Genomic DNA, 13,417 nt, shown 5'->3' with positions numbered 1-13,417 from the left:
ATATATATATATATATATATATATATATATATATGCCTGGTCCTACGTTGTAGCTGACTGACTGACTGTATTACTTTAATTTGTCATACCTTATAATAAACTAACAGTAATTTAACAAGATAAAAGGATTAGATATTGGAAAATATAATACGAGAAAAATCAATCCACGGAATAAAGAGAATATAATAACTTTGAAACTCAAGCTTTATAAGTAGCCAACGAATCTATGCAATTGCGTCACTATGATCGATTATAAACAATGCTGGTCAAAGTGTGTAACCATTAATTGCGATAATTATAGAGAAAACTGCTTAGCATTATATCCGTTTTTTAATACAGACTTTGACAAATTACTTTATTAGAAACTTTGAAAAGTTCAAAATTTACAGTAATGCGAGAAAATTATAGAAAATTTTACAAATAACACATTTACATATTTAACTTACAGTAAAAACAACTTCATAATTATCTTTAGCATTACCATCCAGTAAAACATCCTCGGTTAAACGCATAAGCAATGATGTAGGTTGTAATTCAGTGGCGGAAGGATTTTTTGTACTAACATGACTTTCATATGAATCTTGAATACAATTGTATGAGGTAAAATTCGCGCAGTCGGAACTTGCATTGACAGCAAAATTCATATCCAAGTTTGGAATTAAATTAGCTGGTGAACTGACTACATTCTGAGAGCTTTGTAAGACTTGACTTACTAAGTACATTGTTAGAAATGCTTTAGGTAAATTTTTAAAACGAACGCGCAGATTGAAAGGATGATATGCAGGACATTGAGCAGACAGCTAAATAAGTACGAATATATATATATATATATATATATATATATATATATATATATATATATATATATATATATATATATATATATATATATATATACTCAATTATATGGCTATTAAGGCAATCGGTTTTAAATAAAGCTTTGTAAAAAGAGAAATATAACCTTTTGATTAAGTAGTTTTAATTAACCAAAAGAGCGTAACACAATAAAAGACGTAGATAATAAAATCCAATACTTAATTTTGAGACGTAATATTCCCAAATACAATGTATGAAAGACAATCAATCTTATAATTCGAACATGGATTTAAGGTGAATTTGGTTCAGTTAATTGTCAATGTACTTTCGTTGTATTAATATTTTCGTAGCGAACCTTTTTCGCTCACTTTCAGTGTGTATTTACCCGTATTTGGTATCCAGTATCGAGTTAGTCATTTGATTTTCGATCCATTTCTTTTTGTATTTATTGATTCTCTGTGATTGTGCGTATAGTAACACATGGGCTCCAGTATCCTGCGGGAACAAATGGCGTATGAACCAATTTTTGGTCACCGGCTACCATGGGACTGCATCTCCTCACGATGCTATACTGCCTTGTGGATCAGTCCCTTAAGTCAAAGGCTCGGGGTGTGGCTCCCTAAGAAAACCACCTGCTTCCGTTTGGGCACTCGGGCAGTATCTCAGCCCGCACACAAAAACATGATAAACTATCTACTTATGAAAAATATTCCTCTCGCTCCAAATAACAATCAAGTGACTCGCATTATTATTATTATTATTATTATTATTATTATTATTATTATTATTTACTACGTCATTATTCACCTTCTTTTATTCCCATTCTATTTATACTTATTTTTTCGACTTATACAGCAGCTCATCTATAGTGGAAATTCGACTGTATCTAAACGTTTTCGAGTCACTGTCCGGTTGAAAATTGTATGTTACTACCGAATATGAGTACTGAAGCAGTTTTTCTGAAACCGCGCGCGCCATTCAAACTAGCTGCCTTCAACGTTCGCACACTTATGCAGGTTGGACAACAGATAGGGCTGGCTATGTCTTTGGAAAGTCTTAATATCGATGTTTGCTGTCTATCCGAGACCCGTATTCAAGACTCTGGTGAAGTACTACAAATTCGATCTCCATCTGTCGCTTCGAAAAGCTTGTTTTACGTGCGCTTATCCGGGGACCCTGTGGCATCTTCGTCTGGTCTTGTTGGCGTTGGTGTCGCACTGAGCGCTAGAGCTGAGGCAGCACTAATCTATTGGATCCCCATTAACAGTCGGTTATGTGCTGTTAGATTAGAGAGTTCCATCAAAGTGAGAAGAAATCGGCGTGAGAAACGATGTCTTTTCGTCATCTCCGCCTATGCCCCGACAGATTGCAGCCTGGATGCAACCAAGGATGAGTTTTATCACCAGTTATCTGTTCTTATCCAGAAAGTGCGTTCGACAGATATTGTAGTACTAGCCGGATACTTGAATGCTCAGGTCGGGCGTCTAGGCACAGAAGAGAGTCGTTTAGGTGGCCAATGGGGACTCGTTGGTCGCAGGTCAGATAACGGGGACCGTCTACTGCAACTGTGCACGGACCACAACCTGTTCCTGGCCAGCACTAACTTTCGGCACAGTCATCACCGATGTGCCACCTGGCGTCCCCTTCTGCATCTCAAGCCTGGACTCAGATTGATCACATCGCGATCAGTTACCGCTGGCGTGGTTGTGAACAAGACTGCCGCTCCTTTTGGAGTACCTATCTGGACTCTGACCATGCCCTGGTCTGCACCAATCTTGCCTTACTTTTCAGTGGCCAATGAAGTGACCGCCACCAACGGATTGATGTTAGCAAGCTGGTTGCAACTTCTGTTGCAAGTAAGTATCGAACCAAGCTAGCTTCTAGGCTAGCTACCATTCCACCGAAAAGTATGGATGAGTATTGGTTGCAATCGCATAACACCATGAAAATGGCGGGTACAGTCAGTTGTGGGTTTCTTCTGGCTCCTTACAACTCATCGGAGCCCGTCGGTCTACTCCGGTTGACCGTGAGTTTGACCACAAACGAAGGATGTTACGTAAGGAAATTGGGCAAAGCTTGCGTAAGGACCGAGAAGCCTGGTGGTCGAAGCGTGCTAATGAGCTGGAAGCAGCAGCTACATCTGGTAATTACCGAAAGCTCTTCCAACTCATCCGAGCCACTGACAGGAAGAAGTCTGGTGTGAGCGAAACAATCTGCGAGGATGACGGAACGTCAATCACTAACATCCATCGACGTCTTGGACGATGGGCAGAATTTTTTTGAAGGGCAGTTCAACTGGCCTGCTGCTCCGGCATCATCGGTCATACTGTCCTTCCCTCCATGACCGGTGACGACTGATCCACCAAATGAGGCGGAAGTACGCAAGGAACTCCAACTCTTGAAGCGCTACAAATCACCTGGTCCAGATGACTTACCTCCGGCTTTTATTAAAGATGGTGGTGACTTTCTGGTTAAGGAACTGACTGAGTTATTTACAAAGGTTTGGCAGTTAGACGGTGTCCCATCATTGTGGAATGAGTTGATAATTCTCCCTATCCTTAAAAAGGGTTCACGTCGTCTCTATAACAACTATCAGGAGATATGTCTACTTCCGATTGCGTCCAAACTATTGGCTTCCGTCATACTTCGTAGGTTGTTCAAAACTCGAGAAAGGTTGACTCACGAGGAGCAGGCTGGTTTTCGTTCTGGTTGAGGATGTATTGATCATATCTTCATCCTCCGCCAAATGTCAGAACACCGTCATACTTAGTGTTTCTTTACATTAGGGCTGCCTTCGATTCATTGGATAGGACTGTTCTCTGAGATTGTCTATTGAAGAACGGTGTGCCTGAGAAGTTTATTAACACCCTAAAAGCCTTATATACAAACACTTCAGGCGGAGTGAGGACATAAAACCACCTTTCTCCATCGTTTCATTCGAGCAGTGGGGTTAGGCAGGGTTGCCCAATCTCACCATTCCTCTTCAACTTTGTCATCGACGATATTCTGGAAACAGCTCTGATGGATGTAAGTAAAGGTGGTGTGGATCTGTTGCCTGGAGTATGCGGATGATATTGTCTTACTGTGCGATAAGGCCAAGGCATGCAATCCGCACTTAATCAGTTGGCAATCAGTGTCCGTAGGTATGGTATGTGCTTTGCACCTTCGAAGTGCAAAGTACTTCTACAAAACTGGCAGGATTCTAACCCTGTACTCACCCTGGATGGTGAGCAGATAGACGTAGTCGAGAAGTTCGTGTATCTGGGTAGCTGCATAAGTGCTGGTGGGGGTGTGAGTGATGAGATCAATGCACGTATAGTGAAAGCCAGAGCGGCTCATGCTAATCTGGGCCATCTTTGGTGCCTTCGTGATGTTAGTCTGGCTGTAAAAGGTCGGATTTACAACGCGTCGGTGAGAGCAGTTTTGCTCTATGCTTGTGAAACCTGGTCTCTCCGAGTTGAGGACGTTAGAAGACTTTCTGTGTTCGATAATCGTTGTCTCCGAAGGATTGCTGACATCCAGTGGCAACACCATGTTAGTAATGCAGAGGTTCGGCACGTGTGTTCGGGCACAGAGACGATAATGCAATCGGTGTCACCATCTTGAAACACCGACTTCGGTGGCTTGGACATGTTTTACGAATGTCGTCCCAGAGAATTCCACGTCGTGCATTATTTGGGACTGGTTGGAAGAAGCAGAGAGGTGGTCAGTGTATGACATGGTGTCGTGGTGTGAAAGAAAGCTTCAAAGGGCTGACTTCTGTTGGTCCTTCACGACTCCCAGGCTGGGGTCCGAGAGATAGCGCAACACAGTGGCTAGAGACGTTATCAGATATGGCTCAGAATAGAAACCAGTGACGATCCTACTGTAACCTTCTTTTACTTTCTTCAAAAAAAACTGGTTGTATCTTCCTCAACTGAAGGGTTTCTTCTGATTGTACCTTTCCGTTCCCCCATTATTACCACCATTATTATTACACTACCTTACACCAATCTCTTCCTTATTGTTCTTTTTTACCCTCTTTGCCTTTTTTTCCTTTTCTTTAAATTCTCATTGTTTTGTGTGGCGCATATATATTTGGCGCACTCTTGTACCAATATGTATGTGTTCAAATAAATAAATAATAAAATAATAGTAACAATTGCTCAATTTAGTAAAACTTGGTAACTATTATACATTTAATAATTGATACATAAATTGAATAAAATTGGATATAATTTGACACATATAATTGGCCCCCGAATGCCCTGGTATGACCGTGCATACAACCACTGCAAGGAAAGGCCTACGCATTACATTCTCGTGGTGTTTTTATTTATTTATTTTAACACATAGATATCAGTACAAGGAGGCACCAAATACATATACGCCACACAAATCTCATTCGATATGTGTGAGGGCTGTGATACTGCCCGAGTGACCAAATCGAAACAGGTGGTTTTCTAGGGAGGTCACTCATCGAGCCTTTGACCTAAAGGTTTGATCCACAAAGCAGCGGAGCACCGTAATGAGATGCAGTCCCATGGAAGCCGGTGACCAACAATTGGTTCATACGCCATTTGTTCCTGCAGGATACTGGAGCCCATGTGCACCATTGGTTTGGAATCCGGTTAAAGCGCCGGACATTCGCTTTTCGTCCTCTCATTTTTGTAAACAACACCCCCGCCACGAGAAGGCAGTGAGTAGGACTTCCCTGGCAGAGGCTATATACGCGTGGCCATGTGAGAGCATTTCGAGAGGGAGAGCGGACTCTCCCCACTCTCGGTCGTACCAGGGCATTTGGGATCCTAAGGAAACAAGTGGCGTATTAACCAATTGTTGGTCACCGGCTACCATCAGACTGCATCTCCTTACGGTGCTCCACTGCTTTGTGGATTAAACCTTTAGGTCAAAGGCTCGATGAGTGACCTCCCTAGAAAACCACCTGTTTCGGTTCGGGCACCCGGGCAGTATTCCAGCCCTCACACAAATCGAATGACTTATGTAGCGCATATCTATTTGGTGCCTCCTTGTACCAATGTTTATGTGTTTAAATAAATGATATAAACTTCTGGAGCCTATATCAAGAAAGCTTCTATACAAACTAAACCCGCTCTAGTTGGCAGACAGGGAAGAAGAGGAATGGGAACAATCTCGTTCATAGCGTTGAAGTTATAGATACGAATCATTACCATGATGCACAAGCGTGTGACTAAGTAGAATTGAGCAAGGAAAATAGCACAACATAATAAGAAGGAAAAATGAGCAGCTTTCATATTTAATTTAGACAAAAGAAAATGCATAGGTGACTGATAAATTTTATTGATGGTTCGCTATGCCAAAATTACTGAAGAACACGTATATCTTTTCACCATTTAAAATGTTAACGTCTGCTCTATGGTACATATTAATAAAACCATTGTATTGAAATAGTTATCCACGATGTGCTTAAAAGTGACTTTTTAAAACACCACAATAAATTCAAATAACTTTACCTTTAACTGCACCCAGGCAGTATCCCAGCCCTCACACAAATCGAATGATTTATGTAGCGCATATCTGTTTGGTGCCCCCTTGTACCAATGTTTATGTTTAAATAAATAAATAACGTATTTAAGAATAGGATATTTTTACTTTCCTAATCAGAGATTGTTTCTATTCATCGAGAATGAATATTTTCAGAAAGCTTCTGGAAAGGTGAATTTCTTACTCCAAAACCCTACAATCTTATCGAATAAACTTAATGTTACACAATAGCCTAAATTTCGATGGAATTTCATGATCAACTTAACCAGGCGGACAAATTGGTTTTTATCAGCCGTTAACTACTAACCTAGTTTACAGAATACATTTATTTTCCGGCTTTCTAATGGAGTTAGATACAAATAAGAGTTAATGACAGGAAATAACTTTGAACTACACAACTACGGCTTTAGTGGCTGCACATTGAAGTTTGAACAATAGACTCATTCTAATTATAAGAAATTAAGTGGGACTATAATTTATGGACGACCTTTGAGCGACACCAAAGTGACCTTGAGAGTGAACAACTACTAATTAGGACTAAATGAGGGTTATAAAGCAGTTAGAATTCTTATTTACAGTTGATGGTTAGGGTTAAAAATTAGATTTAGGGTCTTCATCACGAACTGACATCAGCTATAGTGCAAAAACTCTATTTAGCCAAATGTATGGATGAATTCCGCGCCCAAATTCGTGACTCGTTATCTAATATCTAATTGGTTCGTCCATAAATTATAGTCTCGCCAGAAATTCTGTCAGCAAATCTATACCTGGACTGAAGGCCGTTTCATTGTTTTCCAAGTATTCCTACTGCGTTTTTATTGTTTAGCTTATGGGTTATTCGTAGTCAGTTATTCATAATTACATACAAAAAAAGGAATTCGTACTGATGAACTAAACCACATAAATGCAGTATAATGGACGTACTCTCTCCAAATTTCAAACCCCGGACAATGAATTACAAGGTTGTGATATAAATATGAACTTTAGGGTTTTTATTATCAAAAAACTAGTGCAACGTCTCGTAGAACTTGTAACAAATAATATCTAGTGTAAATATACCAAATAAAGTAGAGATTTCATTACACTCGAAAAACAAAACGCGGATGTTTTGTTTACACATAATAGGAGTTGTACTACATATTTCGAAAGCGTAAAACTAACTTCTGAATCTTCAAGCTCTTTTATGAGCTTTTTGTGCTTCCAGTGTAAGTCTATGGGAGATATGGAGTACGGATTGATGTATTTAAAATTCTCATCCCGAATGATGAATGGCAAAAATAGTTTACTACATGATATTGAATAAGCAATACGAATTTACCTCTGTACCATCGACATATGAGTGTGAAGCTTTCTTAGGCTAGCAATAATGTCAAACTACAAAACTTATTATCCACTCAATAAAACTACCTTTGTTATTCTTCCCGAAAGGGCGTACTTCAAACTAACAACATCACGAAGAGCCACACAGTGTTTACTCATCCTGCCATATTTTCCTGACTGAAGAAAAAATAATGTATATTTGACTTACTACAAACATGGATATTAATTTTTCTACCATCATCCGTAACTCAGCACTGACCCCATCAGATAGATCATCCCGTTTAAATGCGACACATGCCTTAGGAAACACGCCAAACTTCGAACAGACATTCATTTTAAATCCATAAAACCAATCTTGGTACATAATATAATTATCGTGTAAACTTTACCTTCACATTGTCGCAAAATAAATACATCATCGCCAACTGAAATGTCAAGTTTATCGCAAGTATCACTCCTGAACGGATTAACAACTAAAAATAAGATGAAATTTCAAGTTTAATATCCTACCCACAGCCCATTTTATATTCTCTTCATATGGAATCCACCTCATCATAGATTATGTCACATAAAATCCTATCAACTAAAGTATTCAGTAATAAGCGCCCATTTGTCTAGGTCAGCTACATGAAGGTCACAAGTGAAACTCGTGTCAGTACTCTCTTACAAGGATAGAAGTCCCAGTAATAGATAATAATCCTTGCAATTGATAAAAATGTAAGGATCCAACCCGGACTTGAAAGTTCCCTCAAAAGTTGCTAATATCACGTGTTCCGATACGGTGAGTAGAAAAGCCAAGAACGAACAAAATACCCGTGGCATACAGGTTTTCACACCGACTCATAAATAATTGGAACCTGCTGCCTGAAGCAGTGGTGTCCGCACCTTCAATTGACTCCTTCAAGGGAAGACTGGACACTCACAGAAGCTTACTAGAAAAGGAATAACATAGGCCGTAAGCCTTCTGTCCTTACTACACAAATCTGAATCTGAATTCTAATAATGCACTATTTCTTGAGAGATACAGAACTCCAGACATGAACAATTTTATCTCAGTTTTTGAAATTTCTTATGATGACACTCAGATTATCAGTTCTAGATTGAAGTGAAAAATAAGTTGTATTAATACCCGGTTCATCGTTCAATATACTGTAAGTTAATATTAAATAGCCCTGTGACCTGTGTTAAGATGACAGAAATTGATTGAATCGTCCCAGTCTGTCTTTATACGATATGATATCTTGGTTTTTCACCTTTGCACCTCAGCTGTTATGTGTTAAGCTAGGTATCTTATATCCCAGCGAATATTCAACTAATTCACATAATTCTTCACACCTGTTTGGGTTCGACGTTCATTACATTGACCATTCAATGGGAAAAACGGAGTCTTCTACTTATTTTAACTCAGGTATATAACTATAAATATACTACAAGTATTCGGAGTTCGACAATGGCTTTACACGTAACACCTTGATAACAGAAGTAAACCAACCCAATCAAACCAAAAGTCATAAACGGAGGAGTTCGAAGACATATCTGAAAGGCTACTGATATGTCGGTTAGCATTTACTCCAAGCTGGCTAACAGTTGAATCCGACGGGTAGCACGACGTACCCGCTCGTGATCTGGTGCGCACTCGTGACAGAGTGCCTTCAGCTATGGGAGTCCAGCAGAACTAGTGAAATCAGCATCAAATGTAGAAGACTTACAGAGCCGGTAACTTTGGGGATCCGTTTACCGCTACATCGGAATTGTATTTGATTAACATGTCGGTTGTGTGCACTGAAATCATTGATATCTAGAATTCGAATAGTAGGTTTTCCAACACTATCCTACTCCACAAAATAATGTTCGATCTTCATAAACCCAAGTTACAAACAATGCGTCTTTATTTAAGACACTGAAGATGGCACGGGTATTTAGTGTTTGACAACGCTCTTATCAGTAACACCTAATATAACTCGTACCCACCAAGAGAAATCAAAAGACAGAATCGAGGAGATCAGAAGTTGTATTTGACGATTGTCAATATATCGGAATTGTCTGATCTAGTCTGGCTAGCGATTGCAGTAGTTGTTGAGCACGGCGTTCCCACACGTGATCTGGTGTGGATGCATGACCGAGCGCCTTCAGCTAGGTGAGTTCATTAAAACATATGGTCAACATCCAATGTCGAAAACTTACAGAGCTATTTATTTTTGGGATTTGTTTACCGCTACAACATATTTCCGACATTGATCATAGGATCCTTTTGAATTCATTTGGGACCAATGGCCAAGTTTTCCCCCAGAAGAAAACCCATAATAAGAACAAATAACATTTGATATGACATCATGATATGATACTTTTGGAATATTTTCGTCAAGTTTGTTGGGAATGTGACTAGAAACTAATGGATCATAAAAAAAAATCGGCATCTATACTAATTGCATCAGATTTCCGGTCATAATTTGATTCATTTAACATAATGTTCTCATTTTTATAAGAATTCCTGTCAAAAACATGTGAATCATTAGGATAACTCATGTATGTTAAAAATACACTTGTATTCATTGTTCTGCGTCAAGTAGTTTATAAATACAAGTCCCTTCATCTTTCTCGACAAATACTACGTGAAACCTGAGTTTGTTTTGGCTGGAGCTCATTGTCAGAGTCATAAAAAGCTAACGAGACTTCATTTAATTCTGAACTGAGATATGAATTTATACTACCTGTGTCAACACTGAAGTTGTGGAATCAATCACAGTTGGTATACAATCGCTTCTGAATATGAACATTACCGTACGAAATCGTGGATAAGAGTGAACAACCATTAGAAACACCCATTTTAATATAATTGGAACTACAGAGTTTATCATTAATAGTGGCAAAAAGAACAACAACTCTAAAGACCGAATTAATGTGTCCCATTTTCCCTTACTTAAAACATTTCGTGTGTCGAAATACACATCTATTACGTGAGTGAAATTTACCACAGGGCAAGCATTTAACAAACCTGTGCTCACCTCTGTAACATGCTTTACAACTCCTAAATAAATTGTTATCTGCATGGCCTTGAGTACGCATTGGTCCGAGATAAACACGTAATGTAGTGGAATTCCTGATGTCCTAGGAAATGATTTCATGAAATTTTACCCCTTCACAGCATTGGAAATAAGTACATTTTACATGATTTAGTAATAGTTCCTTGAGAGTTGCGTGGGAAAGTGAAATGGACTTATCTGCGGATGTCAACGTTTTTAGCAAGATGTATACATCCATTCCGATGAATGTAATGAGATGAGCCGAAATTTTTTACCGTGCTTAACATCTTTCGTGATCATACTCTATTTTTAAAATTTTTCCAGGTATGTATATCCAACTGTTCGATCACAGGCTCCATGACGACACCAATATGATGATTAGAAGTATTCGACTTATTGTACTAACAAGGAATTCCAGAGACTGTAATACAAGCAAAACAGAAGCAGATGACTGCAAATGAGCGTATTGTAGTTTGAGTTCGTAATTAGCGGGTAATCAAGTACAAAAAAAATCATTAGTTCTTACAAATGCCATACTAAAGCTAAGCAGTAAGAAGAATTCCAATTTTACTAAAATAATTTCGTACTTATTAATATCAATCAAGTTTTAGAAAAAGTCCTAATGATGTCATTAATATCTGTCATTAAAATTGCTATTGTTATCATTTTGCTGTGATTTTTGATACATATACATCATAATGATTTGACCTGCAGTTGTAAGTAGTTGTACGTATTTGAATTATAGTACAAACTAGGAATCCAAGAAATAACGCCATCGGATCAAGAAGTACTAGATAAGCCCAAACGAGTGTACTGTATTCGGAATTCGAAATCAAGCATTCAACAAGTGAAAAGGAATCGTTAGTTCATACAAACATCACATCCGTCACAATTGAGATTGCAGTCTAATTGTCTGTAGTCGATTGAAAGTCTTCTTCTTAAGTTCATCCTGTGTCTGTCCAAAAGTGTATTGGATAAAGTCTCTCCAATATCTACAATTTACTCATTAGTGTTAGAATTAATAAGCAAAATCCAAACAGATTCGCCCGGTTGTTGGAAGTGTATTTGATTTGTCTCACAGGTAAAGGTTGCACTAAAAAACTGTCTAGAGTATTAACAGGTCTATCTTGTAATGATTGTCGACAAATGTAGTCAATATGTTAAATTTGTTTGGCACTCCTGTGCTGGGCCGTATAGTCATAAGCACTCAAACCATCACTCCATCGTTGAACCATAGCAGCTGAGGAACGTGTTAAGTATTTTGCAAGGTGATAAATAAAGTTTAGTACTTCACGGCCAGTAACAATAGTGAGTCGCTTTCCGAATAAATATTAATGAATTCTTTTAACAGCCCAAAACACAGCTAATGCTTCTGGCTGAGTTTTTGAATAACCTTGTTTAGTAACGGTAGGTTTGCGTGAAACACAGATAGCTAGTCTAACTTCCCGCTTCAAACCTGCGCCGATACCCACAGTTGATGCATCAGTAATAGATATAGAGCGTACACTAGGGGATTAAACTCGAAGAACAGCACCACATTGAAGAAACTTTAGTAGACTTTGCAGGCATATCTCTTGTTCCTCACCCCATTGAAAGAACAACTGGCACGACCAAAAAATTATGAACAAAACAGAAATATTATAGAAGAGCACCTACTAGTGAATGTAGTTCTGTAACATGATCAGTGTGTGACATGGTGTCGTGGTGTGAAAGAAACCTGTAAAGGGCTGGCTTCTGTTGGTCCTTCACGACTCCCAGGCTGGGGTCCGAGAGATAGCGCAACACAGTGGCTAGAGACGTTATCAGATATGGCTCAGAATAGAAACCAGTGACGATCCTACTGTAACCTTCTTTTACTTTCTTCAAAAAAAACTGGTTGTATCTTCCTCAACTGAAGGGTTTCTTCTGATTGTACCTTTCCGTTCCCCCATTATTACCACCATTATTATTACACTACCTTACACCAATCTCTTCCTTATTGTTCTTTTTTACCCTCTTTGCCTTTTTTTCCTTTTCTTTAAATTCTCATTGTTTTGTGTGGCGCATATATATTTGGCGCACTCTTGTACCAATATGTATGTGTTCAAATAAATAAATAATAAAATAATAGTAACAATTGCTCAATTTAGTAAAACTTGGTAACTATTATACATTTAATAATTGATACATAATTTGAATAAAATTGTTCTTGCAACGCGCTCTATTTAAAAGGACAGTGGTATTGTTTCTCGTTGAGTTAATTAACTGTTTTGATCGTAAATTACGCATCAAAACTACTGTTTACACTTTAATTGCATCTGCTCCAGTTAAAGTTATATTGTATTGAGTGTTTCGATTTTGCTTTTGTGTATTTATTGCATCGAAGCGTACTTGGCCGACTTTTGTTTGATTTATTTAGTTAAGGTTTGAGAATCCTTTTACATATCCTGTTTTTGTCACCGTTCTAGTTGATTTTCAAGATGGCTAGATCTGCTCATAAATGTGGACAACCATATTGCTTATTCCTGTGGAGGAGGGGATGAAATCTGATGAGTGTAATAAGTGGTTCCATAAGATGTGCATCCGATTAAGCCCTACTGCATATAAAAGGTGCTCAAAGCCCAACTTTCATTGGCTTTGCGGGTTTTTTTGCTCGAGCAAAACATTGCTTATCCAGGAAGCAATTAGTCTCCTGGTGTTGGCCAATAAGAAGGTTGATGAGGGCTGTACTGGCAACATTGGCACTGATGGTGAAGATTGCGTTGTTGTCGCAA

The 13,417-nt window shown here is 38.6% G+C and overlaps 1 protein-coding gene across 2 annotated transcripts in view; it reads right to left on the bottom strand.

Moving 5' to 3' along the window:
• MS3_00005680 (uncharacterized protein) overlaps positions 1-8,280 on the bottom strand; it is a 93,840-nt gene extending 85,560 nt beyond the window's left edge. Inside the window, exons 1-7 of one of the 2 annotated variants that reach the window (XM_051213770.1) lie at positions 8,152-8,280; positions 8,031-8,114; positions 7,850-7,995; positions 7,729-7,818; positions 7,640-7,695; positions 7,483-7,606; positions 447-800 (exon numbers count right to left, since the gene is read on the bottom strand). In XM_051213770.1, coding sequence (XP_051069774.1) covers positions 447-800; positions 7,483-7,606; positions 7,640-7,695; positions 7,729-7,818; positions 7,850-7,995; positions 8,031-8,114; positions 8,152-8,197 — 900 coding nt within the window. In that variant the 5' untranslated portion in view covers positions 8,198-8,280. The remainder of the gene's footprint in view (positions 1-446; positions 801-7,482; positions 7,607-7,639; positions 7,696-7,728; positions 7,819-7,849; positions 7,996-8,030; positions 8,115-8,151) is intronic. The other variant, XM_051213771.1, reaches the window with a different exon arrangement.
• Positions 8,281-13,417: the final 5,137 nt, after the last annotated feature.

This window comes from Schistosoma haematobium, chromosome 3 (genome assembly GCF_000699445.3).
Source record: "Schistosoma haematobium chromosome 3, whole genome shotgun sequence".
Classification (NCBI taxonomy): Eukaryota; Metazoa; Platyhelminthes; class Trematoda; order Strigeidida; family Schistosomatidae; genus Schistosoma; species Schistosoma haematobium.
The sequence above is the reverse complement of the archived record's forward strand: the minus strand, read 5'-3'. Positions and strand labels throughout refer to the sequence as shown.